Genomic DNA, 17500 nt, shown 5'->3' with positions numbered 1-17500 from the left:
AGACAATCTGCCATGACATTCAAGTTGCCTTGGATGAACCTCGTTACTAGTGATATGTTTTGACCTTTTGACCAGATGAGCAGGTCCCTTGCGATCTCGTACAACGTCAGTGAGTGGGTCCCTCCTTGCTTGGAGATGTACGCCAAGGCAGTGGTGTTGTCCGAGTTCACTTCCACCACTTTGCCTTGAAGGAGAGACCTGAAGCTTTTCAAGGCCAGATGTACTGCCAGTAGCTGCTTGCAGTTGATATGCATTATCCTTTGACTCGAGTTCCATAGTCCCGAACATTCCCGACCGTCTAATGTCGCGCCTCAGCCTACGTCCGATGCGTCCGAGAAGAGAACGTGGTTGGGAGTCTGAACAGCCAGGGAAAGACCCTCTCTTAGGTTGATACTGTCCTTCCACCAAGTCAGGCAAGACTTCATCTTTTCGGAAATGGGGATCGAGACCGCTTCTAGCGTCTTGTCCTTTTTCCAGTGAAAAGCTAGATGGTATTGAAGAGGACGGAGGTGTAGTCTTCCTAATGACACAAATTGTTCCAGGGATGATAGCGTCCCTACCAGACTCATCCACTTCCTGACTGAGCATTGTTCCTTCTTCAGCATGTTCTGGATGCATAACTGGGCTTGGCTTATTCTGGGGGCCGACGGAAAAGCCCGAAAAGCTAGACTGTGAATCTCCATCCCTAAATACACAATAGTTTGGGATGGGACCAGTTGTGACTTTTCCATATTGACAAGGAGACCCAATTCCTTGGTCAGATCTAGAGTCCACTTTAGATCCTTCAGACAGCGACGACTGGAAGAAGCTCTGAGAAGCCAGTCGTCCAAATAGAGGGAGGCTCGGATGTCCGATAAATGAAGGAATTTGGCTACATTCCTCATCAGCCTCGTAAACACAAGAGGAGCTGTGCTTAGGCCAAAGCACAGGGCTTGAAACTGGTAGACAACCTTTTCGAAAACGAATCTCAGAAAAGGTTGGGAGTCCGGGTGGATGGGGACGTGGAAGTAGGCGTCCCTTAGGTCTAAAGAGACCATCCAGTCTTCCCTTCTGACCGCTGCTAAGACTGACTTTGTGGTCTCCATGGAGAACGTCTGCTTTTTGACAAAGACATTCAGAGCACTGACGTCTAGCACCGGCCTCCACCCTCCTGTCTTCTTTGGCACCAAGAAGAGTCGGTTGTAGAATCCCGGAGATTGAAGGTCCGAGACTTTGACCACCGCTCCCTTCTCTAGTAAAAGAGACACTTCCTGTTTCAAGGCTCGTGTCTTGTCTTCCTCTCTGTACCTGGGAGAGAGATCGATGGGAGACGTTGCTAGAGGGGGTTTCCGTACAAAAGGGATCTTGTACCCCTCTCTGAGCAACTTCACAGATTGTGCATCTGCGCCTCTCTTCTCCCAGGTCTGCCAGAAGTTCTTGAGTCTGGCTCCCACTACTGTCTGAAGATGCGGGCAGTCAGACTCTGCCCTTAAAGGACTTGGATCCTTTCTTCTTTCCTCGTTTCCCTTCGGCACGAGCACCTCCTCTGCTGGAGGCTCTGCCACGAAAGGGCGGAATAAAACGGGACGCTGGAGTGTCCATCCTTGGTCTAGCTGACAAGGTAGGCAAAGGGGGAGCTTTGCGAGCGGAGGACGCAACAAGATCATGAGTGTCCTTCTGCACCAATGAAGCGGCTATTTCCTTAATCAGGGCTTCTGGAAAAAGGCACTTGGAAAGAAGAGCAAAGAGAAGCTCAGATCTCTGGCACTGTGTAACTCCAGCTGAAAGGAATGAGCATAGGTTTTCACGCTTTTTAAGGACTCCGGACACAAATGATGCAGCAAGCTCATTAGACCCATCACGTACGGCCTTGTCCATGCAGGACATAATGAGCAAGGAAGTCTCCTTCTCTGTCGGAGAGGTCTTTCTGCTTAGGGCTCCTAGACACCAGTCTAAGAAGTTAAAAACTTCGAAGGCCCTAAAGATACCTTTCAAAAGGTGGTCCAGGTCCGAAGATGACCAACATATCTTTGAGCGTCTCATGGCAAGGCGGCGGGGAGAGTCTACAAGACTTGAGAAGTCGCCCTGGGCAGAGGCAGGAACTCCCAAGCCGAGAACTTCTCCCGTGGCATACCAGACGCTCGATCTAGAAGAGTCTAGCAGGGGGAAACGCAAAGGCTGTCTTCGCTAAACTCTTCTTGGACTGCAACCATTCTCCTATCACCCGCAAAGCCCTCTTGGACGAGCGTGCGAGGACGAGTCTAGTAAAGGCAGGAGTGGTAGACGGCATGCCTAACACAAACTCTGACGGCGGAGAACGAGGAGCCACAGAAACAAACTGGTCCGGAAACAACTCTTTGAAGATGGCCAAAACTTTTCTAAAGTTCAAAGAGGGTTGAGTAGACTTAGGCTCGTCCAAATCTGATAGTGGTTCATCTATGTGTGCAGCACCATCATCATCAGAAAGTTCCTCATCCGACAACTGATGAGGAAACGGCAACGGAGTGGGTAACGGCTGGTTCGCTGAGTCCGGTCGCACGGGTGCATGCGTGACTGAGCCGGACGCAACGTCATGGAACTGCTGCCCAGTCTGTGAGCTGGCAACAACCATGGCAGCGCGGGGACGCACAGCGTCTACTCCAGACTGTCTGGACTGATGTGGGTGCGCAGTGGAAATCACACTGGGTTGCGGAGGTTGACGCACCGCGTCAAAACAAAGCAACTCTGACGGTTGTTGAACCTCTAGAACGTCAACGGCAACCTCCGAGCGTCTCTTAACGTCAACATGCGGCTGGCAGATCACACTGGAACGCATGGGAGGAGGAACTCTCTCAACTGGTGTGCGTGAGAAGGTTACCTCAGCGTCCACCGGACGCACAACCGATCGTGTGGAAGGTTGTAGGCTAGGTACTGCACTAGCTGGTGCGGCAGCAACCTTCTCCGCACGAAAGTCCTGCATTAGAGACGTCAGTTTAGACTGCATGTCTTGCAGTAGAGACCACTTAGGGTCTACGGGAGCAGGTGCGGCGACAGACGGGGTTACTGTCCGAAGCGGTACCGCTTTGCCTCTCTTAGGCGGTGAGCAGTCATCGGATGACGACAGCGAGTCCGAACTGTCCCAGTGGCTGCAACCGGGCCGTTGGACTTGCGCTGAAGGGACCGACTTGCGTTTTAACGGTCGTGAGACCTTGGTCCAGGGTTTCTTGCGAGAAACACCTTCCGAAGACGAGGTATAAATGGGCTCTCTCGTCTTAGTTAGGTAGGAGCGATCTTGGGTAGATACGCCCGATACCACGGAGGGAACGTCTGTTCGCTGATTAAAGCCTCTCGAACCCATTTGTCGTACGACATTGCTTCTCCCCTGGACTTGGGAGCTTGCAAGAGGTCCCGGACTAGGAGGACGACAGGCACGAACAGACGAACCCTCAAGCGCAACACTATCCACAACACTATCACTCGGCACTTTAGCACTTCCCACTGCACTTTTGCACTTAAGCTCCTTCACATCCGCCATGAGCTGATTACGGTCACTAGCAAGGGACTCAACTCTCTCACCCAGAGCCTGGATGGCACGCATCATATCAGCCATCGAAGGTTCCTGAGTGCCAGGAGGGGGCTTAGGAGCAACCACTACAGGGGAAGGAATAGGTTGTGGGGCATGAGGAGAGGATATATCAATAGAACGAGAAGAACTTCTCCTAACTCTATCTCTCTCTAGCCTACGTGTATACTTTTGAAATTCGATAAAATCGAATTCCGAAAGGCCAACGCACTCCTCACACCGATCTTCCAATTGACAGGTTTTATCCTGACAATTGGAACAAACAGTGTGAGGGTCGATAGAAGCCTTCGGAAGACGCCTTGAACAGTCCCTAGCATTGCACTTCCTAAATTTGGGGACTTGTGAAGGGTCAGCCATTTTGAATTGGTCAAAGGGAAATTCAAAAAACTATCAAAAAGTCATCAACAAAGAATCCGTTATCAAAAAGAGTTCAAGGATTTGTGTGAAGAGAAACCCTGCACAGCGAAAGCTCAAAACTAGAATAAAGTACTTCACCAATTAGTTGTGAAAAAACTCCAGTTTAGCAACAGCGAGTGAGTACGTCTTGTCGACACCTCGACAGAGAGAAAATTGAGTCTTTGTTTACATTGAGAACTGGGTATCTGGACGACAGATGGCGCTGTTGGGCACATCCGCAACCTGTGTAGCGATCGCTGGCGAGTTTTTACCGTAGAGTTGTCTGTCGAGCAACAGAGTTGCAGCTATATAATCACCGGCTAAGTTAAATATTGAAAAAAAAAAATATATATATATATATATATATATATATATATATATATATATGTATATGTATATATATGTAGATAATATATATATATATATATATATATATATATATATATATATATATATATATATATATATGTATGTATATATATGTAGATAATATATATATATATATATATATATATATATATATATATATATATATATATATATATGTATATGTATATATATGTAGATAATATATATATATATATATATATATATATATATATATATATATATATATATATAATATATATATATATATATATATATATGTTACACCCAATCTGTGAAATTGCCCATTTCATGAATTGGGCTAATCACTTGTCCATTTCATGAAGTGAGCAAACCACTTGCCCAGTTCATGAAATGGGCAAGTGGTTAGCCCACTTCATGAAATGATCAGTTTCATGCATGAATCTTAAAATTTGTTCTAAACGAATTGTTAAACCAGAAAAAGTTATTTTAAAGTCTTTTATTAAGTGATGTAATACAAACACTTTTAACATAATATATGCTGGCATTTTCAAAGTATAACCCTTTCAAGCTTTAGTCATGGAAGAAGAAATAGCAAGTTGTGCTACCTTGTGGTCTACTGAATATGAGAAGACTCTAATTGCCATTTTGAAAAGAGGAAAGACTAGACAGACGCTTAAAAGAGAACACTACCACATCTGGCAAACTTTTCAGATTGCCTCCTTTGGTGAAATAGAAACAGTTAAAAAGAAGAATGGAAAATATATGGCAACTAAAGAATCAGTCATAGGAATTATCCAAGCCCACATTAACACCGGCCATGGTGGCGATAAGAAGACCTACAAGGAGGTGTGTGAAAAATATGGAAATGTTCCAAGATCAATTGTGTCACTATATATCGTGCAATGTGAGCGCTTTGTTGAAAAGCGTCGCAGAAAAGAAACGGCAGCAGGAGGTGTGGTCAGACCACTGTCCGTAAGAGATCTCAGTGAAAGAGGACAAGTAGATCTGGTCGACATGCAGACTATGAAGGATGGAAGTTATCGCTTTATTCTGCACTATATGGAGTATCTAACGAAGTTTCATGTAATTCGTCCCCTGAAATCAAAGATAGCAGCTGAGGTTGCCAATGAACTTCTTTTCATCTTCTTGGATATAGGTGCACCACACATCCTTCAGTCTGACAATGGACGTGGATTTACAGCTGAAGTGATCCAAGAACTAACCTCACTATGGCCTGAACTCATCTTAGTAAATGGGCGTCCTCGGCATCCCCAGAGTCAGGGATCTATTGAAAGAGGTAATGGGGATATGAAACTCAAGCTCATGGCATGGATAAGAGACAATAATTGTGCTAAATGGAGTTATGGTGTCCGTTTTGTTCAGTGGGCCATGAACATTTCATATCATGAGGCGATCAAGATGACTCCTTATCAAGCGCTCACTGGCAACAAGCCAAGATGTTGTCTTAAGTCAAATTTAGCAGATGCATTCATCAGCAAAATATCGTCTGGTATTGAAGAAGAACGTGAAAGGCTTCCACTTACCGGAGATTCAGCTCGGGATGACCTAATATCAGTAGACCCTGAATTTGAACGTGAACCACATCCAGTTGCAGACTCTCAGCAGCAACCTGCCATGGAACAAGAAAATATCTCAACCGAAGTACTGCATCCAGCAAAAAAGGCAAGAAAGGGAGCAAGCTCAACGAATGTTAGTACGCAGCACTAGATCAATGCGAGCAGTTGATGTTGGAGACAATGTGTCTGTACTGGTGTCTCAATTTAACCGTAGTAAAGGAGACCCCCCTCCCCCCACTAACATAGTAGGTGTTGTATTAGCAGTTGAAGACAGTGGTTATGTAATTGGCACAAATTGGAATTATCAATGGTAAACTTACCAGAAATCAATTCGAATTTGTTCAGTACAAAGGACTTTTGCCTGAAAATATCCCCAAACAACAGTTAAATATTCGCTAACTAGTTCGAGCAGGAAGTGTGTGTGGTGGCCAAGGATACCAGAGATGTCTTTGCAGGAGCAATTGCTTGTCAAAGCGGTGTTCTTGTTTGAAAGCTAGCCTTCGATGCAACAGTGCTTGCCACAGCCACAAATAATGTGACAATATTGACAAATAATTACTGTAAATTTGTTTGATATGTAGACCATTGCTTACATAGACGTGAATTTTGCCTATATTTTTAATGATTAAAACAGCTGTTTAAAAAAATTGTATTTTATTTTATCAAAAGATTTTTTTTTCAACTTAAAATATTTGTATTAGGTTTCCTTATTTTGACCCAAATACTAAGAAAAAAAATATATAATCAGTTTGTGTATGTCCGTATTTATTGCTGTTCAGTTGTAGTAATATTTCTTTCACTAAGTTGTGTTTAAAGTAGCTTGTTTCATTAAGTAAAGTCCTTTCGTGTTGGTTAGTTTTTCCCCTTCCTGCACAAATACTTTATGGTTGTCATAACGATCATTTATTTTAATTTCTCTGAATAATATTGTAGGACATTGAAGTGCAAAGAGATTTGATCTTGGAGCAGCAGCGCGAGATTCATTTATATAAAAAGGTTATTTTTGTACCAAAGATATATTTCCATGCATCATGGCAGCCCATTTCATGAAATGGGTGAGGGTTCATTTGCCCATTTCATGAAGTGGGCTAACCTCTTGCCCATTTCATGAACTGGGCAAGTAGTTTGCTCACTTCATGAAATGGGCAAGTGGTTAGCCCACTTCATGAAATGGGCAATTTCACAGATCGGGTGTAAGATATACATACATACATACATACTTACATAGATATATATATATATATATATATATATATATATATATATATATATATATATATATATATATATATATACGGGAAATTGGAAATTAATAACTAATACACAGCTGATTAAGACTTTTTACGCCGCACATTGACTACATGTATTCCAGGAAAATATAATTAAAGATAATAAAAAAAAATCGAAGAATAAAAAAAAAATTTGAATGGCGTGGCACACAATGTGAGCGATTCTGCAAACAGCAGTTCATAAACCCATTAGTAAAACCTTGTCTTTTCCCAAATCAAACTGGCTACGTCATTCTCAGTTGTGATTGGTTGTTCTTGTTGACTAGCTTCGTACGTCATGCTCTTCCGTGATTGGTTGTTGCTTGTGTTTAAGGTAGCTTGCGTCATATAATGGTTTACTTTGAATTAATACAATGTGGGAGCGGTGTAATATCTATCCTTCAACTAAATAAGTTTTAGCGCCAAATTATACGAAAATAGAGGGGCACTCAATAGAGTGCAGGCCTCCGCCACAGCAATTTATTTCTCAACCTTTTGCTCGACGATGACCTTAACCTTTGACCTTAACATGTATTAATTGGCGGTGATTTTCCTACCCAAATATGAACCAAGTTTGAAGTCTCTGTGACAACGATGTCCAAATCTATGGCTGATTACGCGATATGGATCTTTTGTTCGTCAGGGACCTTGACCTTTGACATTCCAAAATTTAATAATTTCAAGCTCTTTACAGAAAAGTTTATAATCCCTGCAACTTTCATTACTTTACGATTAAAATTGTGGCCGTATGGTTAATGCTCGGAATTTGTCCTTTTGCTTGACCTTGACCATGGACTAGACGTTGACCTTCAACCTTAACATGTATTAATTGGCGGGGATTTTCATAAGGTCAAATATGAACCAAGTTGGGGTCTCTGTGACAACCATGTCATTACTTTTGACTGATTACATGAATCGGACATTTTGCTTGACCGTGACCTTGATATTTGACCTTGCCCTTCCAAAATTCAATCATTTCAGCATTTTTACAAAACAGTTAATTCATGCAAGTTTCATTACTCTACGATTAAAATTGTGGGCAGGAAGGTGTTCACTAAAAAACAAACAAACACACAAACAGGGGGTGAAACACAACCTCCTTCCAACCTCGTTGACAGAGGTAATAAAAAATTGAAATTGTAATGGAATGAGAGTTCAATAGATACGAGGTTAGTTTAAGGGAATTAATACAACTGAATATGATCTGACAATATACTTAAAATAGAAAATAAAATACGTAGACTATAAATGCTGGTATATTTTTTCCATCTTTTTACCAGCTCCTAAGGCTACATATTTTACGACTACTACTGCTGTAACACCTTCCTCACTACTAGAGCAAGTATTACTGCTACAATAATACTATGACATTGACTAGGTCATAAATTAATGTTATTAGCATCAAGTTCAATGAAGAAAAAGTAACTTTTCTTAGTTGGCTATTTCTTAATTCTTTTTTGTCTGTAAATGAATACGCACTCCGCTCTCGCTCTCTCTTTCTATCCTAAAAAGGAAAATGTAACTTGTTCCATCTTAGTTCACTCTCTCCAAATATTTTAGTTTGTAAATAAATACCTCTCTCTCTCTCTCTCTCTCTCTCTCTCTCTCTCTCTCTCTCTCTCTCTCTCTCTCTCTCTCTTAATATTTTAGTTTGTAAATAAATAGCCCCGTCTCTCTCTCTCTCTCTCTCTCTCTCTCTCTCTCTCTCTCTCTCTCTCTCTCTCTCTCTATTAATATTTTATTTTGTAAATAAATAGCCCAGTCTCTCTCTCTCTCTCTCTCTCTCTCTCTCTCTCTCTCTCTCTCTCTCTCTCTCTCTCTCTCTGCGTGTGTTTCTAAAATTGAAACAAGAGGGCTCACACCTGAAAACCTGAAGAAATTGCGAAAATACGAAAATCATTTGTACTTCGAAAGTTTTTATCTATCAATATTTGGTAATTAATTTCAGAGTATCCGAATAAATTTTAATTTCCACCGCCACAGCCTTTATATTAAAGCGCAATTCCATCACTCAGCCGAAGTATTCCTGACGACGCTCGATAACCTCCTTCTCGAGGAAATGATGAGTCCTTTAGAAGACAACGAAAATGGAATGGAGGGAAGCAAATACAGTTTTCCTGAGGATCAATTTGTCCAGAAAGATCCTGTCTTCGCTCCTTTGGACGCCATTACAGGGATTATCTACTCAATATAAACGTGAAGTAACATGCTCAAGTACCGCATTCAGTAGTGGCAAGTCATGCATAAACTGAATGAAAGAGCAGAAGATTCTACACTGGAAAGAAAACGCTGAAGCTGCGAGACTTCCCGGAGAATCCTACAGCCAAGACTTTCCGAAGAATCCTGCAGCCAAGACTTCCCGAAGAATCCTGCAGCCAAGACTTCCCGAAAAATCCTGCAGCCAAGACTTCCCGGAGAATCCTGAAGCCACAAACCCTTTTAGCTGTTGCGGGATTGAAACCGTTCCAGATGAAGTGGACCTATGGATACAGTGTAAAAAATTGTGAGGGGGAATTGCGAGAAAGCCTCTCATTCTAAACTGCGCTGCACAAGCAAGACCCAATTTGAACATCAACCCCTTCCCAACTGTGGAATCTTGAACTCTATCGGAGACGGGGGTTGCAGATACTTCTTCACTGAGGAGAAAACATTCGAGCTTCGAGACTGTCATACGAGAGACGCCATTCCAAAGAGAATCGAACCGGAGATAGCCACAGATCCGGACATAAACTTATGGCACGGCTAGTAAGCCTCCCAATTCGTTCTGCTTTGAACACGAGAGGCATTCCTGAAGAATCGATTTCTTTTCCGTTGCAAGAATGAAAAAGTGATTCAAAATGCTTGTCGACACCAAATAAATGGATGTATGTAATTGTAGTTTTCTTATCCTAAAAACTAACTGGAGGTCAGTATGTCCGGAGGGATTTTTGGATATTGTCTACTATTTTGTATATATATATATATATTTATATATATATATATATATATATATATATATATATTTATTTATATATATATATATATATATATAATCGAAATTTCAAATATAAATTAGGAAGATAGAATATAAACCGTTCGTCAGATCCCAGATGCCTTCGGGATCCAGTTTCGGTGTGCAGACATCCAGGAGACTTCAGTGTTAAATCCGGTCAGATCGCTGTACTTTTCTCATCCTAAAAACCTGCAGGAGTTCACTATGTCCGAAGAGATTTTGTGTTTGATATTTGGACCCCATTAAGATATTGTCTACTCTTGTTTGTGTATAATATATATATATATATATATATATATATATATATATATATATATATATATATATATATATATATATATATATATATGCTCAATATTTCAAATACAAATTAGGAAAAGAAAATCAAAAATCTTTCGTCAAATGACAGATGTCGCTGGGATCCTTTTTCCTTGTGAAGACATTCAGAAGACTTCAGTGAAGACTCCGTTTTTTAAAACTAAAGGTGGTGATGGGCAGAAAGAAGTTAGATTGAATATGGAGAGTTTTAAGGGTAATTGTTGTGACGGTTTGGATGCTAAAAATGTTTCTGAATTGGAACAAACTCTTAAGGATCTTATTGGAGCTTCACAAGGTAAGCTTTTATGTTGTTGTTTTTGTTCCGTCTTAGATTCCGGAACATTTATTTCACATGCAAGAGGAATGTCTGAGAATGAATCACGATCTTATAAGGCCCAAAACGAAGGACTCGTTATAGATTTGGTGGATGAGGGAAAACTCTATAATAGAAACAAGACTGTTGTAGAAGGTTTAATAGAAAAATACGAATCTATTATGGAAAGCCATGAAGAAATAAGGAGGAAGGAGAGAATTGCTATACAAGGAAAAAAAGGTAAAGTAAAACAAAGGGTTCAAGTATTCGAGGAAAACGTTAATGTTGTCGGACATCAAACTGATATGAAGAAAGTTGATATTGAAGAATATGCAGCAATGCGAGAAATTCTGATAAGAGATGCTAAAGACTCACCTTTAGCTAGAATACGGGAAATACTGGAATACGAGAGGTCACACGAGACAGGAATAGTTGAAGAGCTCGTTCGAAAGTATGAAAATATGATAGAGAGAGAAAAGGGAATATGGAAGAAGAAACCAAAGCCAGGTAGAAGTTCAAAAAGGACAAGTGAAAGAACTTATAAGCCATTTTGAGGGAACAGGAAATACTGAGGTGAATATCAAACAAATAGGTGACGAAGAATATGAGGTACCAAGAGAAATTCAAAGAAGAGGTGCTAAGGACTCAGCCTTAGCTAGAATACGGGAAATATTGGAATACGAGAGGTCACACGTGACAGGAATAGATGAAGAGCTCGTTCGAAAGTATGAAAATATGATATAGAGAGAAAAGGGAATATGGAAGAAGAAAACAAACACAGTAGAAGTTAAAAAAGGACAAGTGAAAGAACTTATAAGCCATTTTGAGGGAACAGGAAATACTGAAGTGAATATCAAACAAATAGGTGAGGAAGAATATGTGGTACCAAGAGAAATTCTAAGAAGAGGTGCTAAGGACTCAGCCTTAGCTAGAATACGGGAAATATTGGAATACGAGAGGTCACACGTGACAGGAATAGTTGAAGAGCTCGTTCGAAAGTATGAAAATATGATAGAGGGAGAAAAGGGAATATGGAAGAAGAAAACAAACCCAGTAGAAGTTCAAAAAGGACAAGTGAAAGAACTTATAAGCCATTTTGAGGGAACAGGAAATACTGAAGTGAATATCAAACAAATAGGTGACGAAGAATATGAGGTACCAAGAGAAATTCTAAGAAGAGGTGCTAAGGACTCAGCCTTAGCTAGAATACGGGAAATAATGGAATACGAGAGGTCACACGAGACAGGAATAGTTGAAGAGCTCGTTCAAAAGTATGAAAATATGATAGAGAGAGAAAGGGTAATATGGAAGAAGAAAACAAACCCAGTAGAAGTTCAAAAAGGACAAGTGAAAGAACTTATAAGCCATTTTGAGGGAACAGGAAATACTGAAGTGAATATCAAACTAATGGGTGAGGAAGAATATGTGGTACCAAGAGAAATTCTAAGAAGAGGTGCTAAGGACTCAGCCTTAGCTAGAATACGGGAAATATTGGAATACGAGAGGTCACACGTGACAGGAATAGTTGAAAAGCTCGTTCGAAAGTATGAAAATATGATAGAGAGAGAAAAGGGAATATGGAAGAAGAAAACAAACACAGTAGAAGTTCAAAAAGGACAAGTGAAAGAACTTATAAGCCATTTTGAGGGAACAGGAAATACTGAAGTGAATATCAAACTAATGGGTGAGGAAGAATATGTGGTACCAAGAGAAATTCTAAGAAGATGTGCTAAGGACTCAGCCTTAGCTAGAATACGGGAAATACGGGAATACGAGAGGTCACACGAGATAGGAATAGTTGAAGAGCTCGTTCAAAAGTATGAAAATATGATAGAGAGAGAAAAGGGGATATGGAAGAAGAAAACAAACACAGTAGAAGTTAAAAAAGGACAAGTGAAAGAACTTATAAGCCATTTTGAGGGAACAGGAAATACTGAAGTGAATATCAAACTAATGGGTGAGGAAGAATATGTGGTACCAAGAGAAATTCTAAGAAGAGGTGCTAAGGACTCAGCCTTAGCTAGAATACGGGAAATATTGGAATACGAGAGGTCACACGTGACAGGAATAGTTGAAAAGCTCGTTCGAAAGTATGAAAATATGATAGAGAGAGAAAAGGGAATATGGAAGAAGAAAACAAACACAGTAGAAGTTCAAAAAGGACAAGTGAAAGAACTTATAAGCCATTTTGAGGGAACAGGAAATACTGAAGTGAATATCAAAGAAATAGGTGACGAAGAATATGAGGTACCAAGAGAAATTCTAAGAAGAGGTGCTAAGGACTCAGCCTTAGCTAGAATACGGGAAATACGGGAATACGAGAGGTCACACGTGACAGGAATAGTTGAAGAGCTCGTTCGAAAGTATGAAAATATGATAGAGAGAGAAAAGGGAATATGGAAGAAGAAAACAAACACAGTAGAAGTTCAAAAAGGACAAGTGAAAGAACTTATAAGCCATTTTGAGGGAACAGGAAATACTGAAAATGTGAATAACATTAAACTAAAGGATGTGGAAGAATATGTGGTACTGAAAGAAATTCTAAGAAGAGATGCTAAGGAGGCAGCTTTATGTAGATTACAAGAAATAAACAGGTTATTCAATGGAAAGAGTAAAAATAAAGAGAATAAAATTATATTGAAATATCAAAATATATAAAAACTAAAAGATCCATAAAACATATAAACTAACTTCCCCTCCACCACAAAAAAAAAAAACAAAAAATTCAAAATATTATATGGAACTAGATGTCCAGAAGAAGAAGAAGAAGAAGAAGAGGAAAATGGCAGCGGGGAAACAACAAAATGGTGACTGTTACCAATTTATTCTGGATAAGGAATATTCTACAGGATGGACTCAGCAGGGGGATGAAGTCTGACTTTCTTTAGTATGCTTTGTTCCTTGATGAAGATTCACCTGTACTGTTTCTTTGTCAGTTGGACAAATGCAGAAGAAACAAGTCTGACTTCTAGTATGATGTGTTCTCTAAAGAAGATTCCCCAAAACTTGATAGAAAATACAAAATATGTATAACTAGAAACCCCCCCCCCAAAAAAAGAAGAAGAAGAAGAAGAAGAAGAAGAAGAAGAAGAAGAAGAAGAAGAAGAAGAAGAAGAAGAAGAACAGGGCTACTGTTCCCAATCTATTCTGGACACCTAAGGAATATTCTACAAGATGGACTTAGTAGAGGGAAGAAGTGTGACTTGCAATGGTAAGCTATGATCCTACATGAAGATTCACCTGTACTATTTCTTTGCCAGGTGAACAAATGCAGAACAAGCAAGTCTGACTTCTTCTTGTATGCTGTGTTCTATGTAGAAGATTTCACAAAGCTGGAGAGAAAATACAAAAAAAAAATATACAACTAGAAAATACAAAATAAGAAGATGGTAGCAGAGAAACAACAAAATGGCGATTGTTCCCAAACCAATCTGGACACCTAAGGGATATTCTACAAGATGGACTCCGCAGAGGAAAGAAGTCTGACTTGCTCAAGTATGCTTTGTTCCTTGATGAAGATTCACTTGTACTGTTTCTTTGTCAGATGAACAAATGCAGAAGAAACAAGTCTGACTTCCTGTATGCTGTGTTCTAAGTAGGAGATTCCCAAAAGATGTCGAATGTTCCCAATTTACTCTGGATACAAAAGGGATATTCTACGAGATATACTCAGCAGAGGGAAGAAGTCTGACTCGCTCTAGTACGCTTTGTTCCTTGATGAAGATTCACCTGTACTGTTTCTTTGTCTGGTGAACAAATGCAGAAAAAGCAAGTCAGATTTCTTATTGTATGCTGTGTCTTATGTAGAAGATTCCCCAAAGTTGGAGAGAAATTGCACAAAAAAATATAGAACTAGAAAATACAAAAGAAGAAGAAGAAGAAGAAGAAGAAGATGGCAGCAGAGAAATAAAAAAATGGCGACTGTTCCCAATCTATTCTGAACACCTAAGGGATATTCTACAAGATGTATTCAGCAGAGGGAAGAAGTCTGACTTGCTCAAGTATGCTTTGTTCCTTGATGAAGATTTACCTGTACTGTTTCATTGTCAGGTGAACAAATGCAGAAAAGGCAAGTCAGATTTCTTATTGTATGCTGTGTCGTATGTAGAAGATTCCCCAAAGTTGGAGAGAAATTGCACAAAAAAATATAGAACTAGAAAATACAAAAGAAGAAGAAGAAGAAGAAGAAGATGATGGCAGCAGAGAAATAAAAAAATGGCGACTGTTCCCAATCTATTCTGAACACCTAAGGGATATTCTACAAGATGTATTCAGCAGAGGGAAGAAGTCTGACTTGCTCAAGTATGCTTTGTTCCTTGATGAAGATTTACCTGTACTGTTTCATTGTCAGGTGAACAAATGCAGAAAAGACAAGTCAGATTTCTTATTGTATGCTGTGTCATATGTAGAAGATTCCCCAGAGCTAGATATAAATTAAAAAAAATATATATAGAACTATAAAATACAAAAGAAGAAGAAGAAGAAGAAGAAGAAGAAGAAGAAGAATGCAAAAAAAAAAACAACAGGGCTACTGTTCCCAATCTATTCTGGACACCTAAGGAATATTCTACAAGATGGACTTAGTAGAGGGAAGAAGTGTGACTTGCAATGGTAAGCTATGATCCTACATGAAGATTCACCTGTACTATTTCTTTGCCAGGTGAACAAATGCAGAACAAGCAAGTCTGACTTCTTCTTGTATGCTGTGTTCTATGTAGAAGATTTCACAAAGCTGGAGAGAAAATACAAAAAAAAAATATACAACTAGAAAATACAAAATAAGAAGAAGATGGCAGCAGAGAAACAACAAAATGGCGATTGTTCCCAAACCAATCTGGACACCTAAGGGATATTCTACAAGATGGACTCCGCAGAGGAAAGAAGTCTGACTTGCTCAAGTATGCTTTGTTCCTTGATGAAGATTCACTTGTACTGTTTCTTTGTCAGATGAACAAATGCAGAAGAAACAAGTCTGACTTCCTGTATGCTGTGTTCTAAGTAGGAGATTCCCAAAAGATGTCGAATGTTCCCAATTTACTCTGGATACAAAAGGGATATTCTACGAGATATACTCAGCAGAGGGAAGAAGTCTGACTTGCTCTAGTACGCTTTGTTCCTTGATGAAGATTCACCTGTACTGTTTCTTTGTCTGGTGAACAAATGCAGAAAAAGCAAGTCAGATTTCTTATTGTATGTTGTGTCTTATGTAGAAGATTCCCCAAAGTTGGAGAGAAATTGCACAAAAAAATATAGAACTAGAAAATACAAAAGAAGAAGAAGAAGAAGAAGAAGAAGATGGCAGCAGAGAAATAAAAAAATGGCGACTGTTCCCAATCTATTCTGAACACCTAAGGGATATTCTACAAGATGTATTCAGCAGAGGGAAGAAGTCTGACTTGCTCAAGTATGCTTTGTTCCTTGATGAAGATTTACCTGTACTGTTTCATTGTCAGGTGAACAAATGCAGAAAAGGCAAGTCAGATTTCTTATTGTATGCTGTGTCGTATGTAGAAGATTCCCCAGAGCTAGATATAAATTAAAAAAAAATATATATATAACTATAAAATACAAAAGAAGAAGAAGAAGAAGAAGAAGAAGAAGATGGCAGCAGATAAATAATAAAATGACGACTGTTGCCAATCAATTCTCAGCAGAGGGAAGAAGTCTGACTTGCTCAAGTATGCTTTGTTCCTTGATGATGATTCACTTGTACTGTTTCTTTATCAGGTGAACAAATGCAGAAGAAACAAGTCTGACTTCCTGTATGCTGTGTTCTAAGTAGGAGATTCCTAAAAGATGGCAGCTGTTCCCAATTTACCCTGGATACCTAAGGGATATTCTACGATATACTCAGCAGAGGGAAGAAGTCTGACTCGCTCTAGTACGCTTTATTCCTTGATGAAGATTCACTTGTACTGTTTCTTTGTCTGGTGAACAAATGCAGAAAAAGCAAGTCAGATTTCTTATTGTATGCTGTGTCCTATGTAGAAGATTTCCCAAAGCTAGAGAGAATTTACACAAAAAAATATAGAACTAGAAAATGTCTGTATCCACCGTAACGACGGACCCCTACGCCGACCTCCTACGAGAATTTATCGAGGTTTTCAAGCCCGAGCTCCGACACTCGCCAGGTTCCCCGTCCAAGCACGAGATCTACCACCACATCACAATGACAGGACCTCCTACTCACGCCAAATTCCGCCGCCTCCCGCCCCAGTAACTGAAGGATGCCAAATGCGCCTTCGAGGACATGGAACGCATGGGTATCTGTAAGAAAGCATCGAGCCCCTGGGCATCGCCCCTACACATAGTAAAAAAGCCGGACGGGTCCTGGAGACCTTGTGGCGACTACAGGCGCCTCAACCTCATCACAACGCCCAATCACTACCCGCTGCCCAACATGCAGGACCTAACGAACGCGTTGCACGGCGCGAAGTATTTTACCAAGATGGACCTCCTCAAGTCTTACTTCCAGGTCCCCGTATTTCCGGAAGACATCCCGAAAACTGCCATTGTAACGCCGTTTGGATCCTACACCTTCGCATACTCAACCTTCGGTCTACGCAACGCCGGGGAGACTTTCCAAAGACTAATGGATAGCATTCTGGTGACCTACCTTTCTGGGTCTGCTACGTCGACGACATCCTGATATTCTCGAAAACCAAGGAGGTACACAGGAGGCACGATCGCACCGTCCTCAAACGCCTACAGGAGAACGGCCTGGTCGTACGTTTCAACAAATAC

The 17500-nt window shown here is 40.3% G+C and overlaps 1 protein-coding gene across 1 annotated transcript in view; it reads left to right on the top strand.

Annotated features, from left to right (window-relative positions):
- The first annotated feature begins 4864 nt into the window (after positions 1-4864).
- LOC137651714 (KRAB-A domain-containing protein 2-like) overlaps positions 4865-17500 on the top strand; it is a 66969-nt gene continuing 54333 nt past the window's right edge. The window contains exon 1 of the mRNA XM_068384934.1: positions 4865-5287. Within this exon, the coding sequence (XP_068241035.1) occupies positions 4865-5287 (423 nt within the window). The remainder of the gene's footprint in view (positions 5288-17500) is intronic.

This window comes from Palaemon carinicauda, chromosome 13 (assembly GCF_036898095.1).
Source record: "Palaemon carinicauda isolate YSFRI2023 chromosome 13, ASM3689809v2, whole genome shotgun sequence".
NCBI lineage: Eukaryota > Metazoa > Arthropoda > Malacostraca > Decapoda > Palaemonidae > Palaemon > Palaemon carinicauda.
The sequence above is the reverse complement of the archived record's forward strand: the minus strand, read 5'-3'. Positions and strand labels throughout refer to the sequence as shown.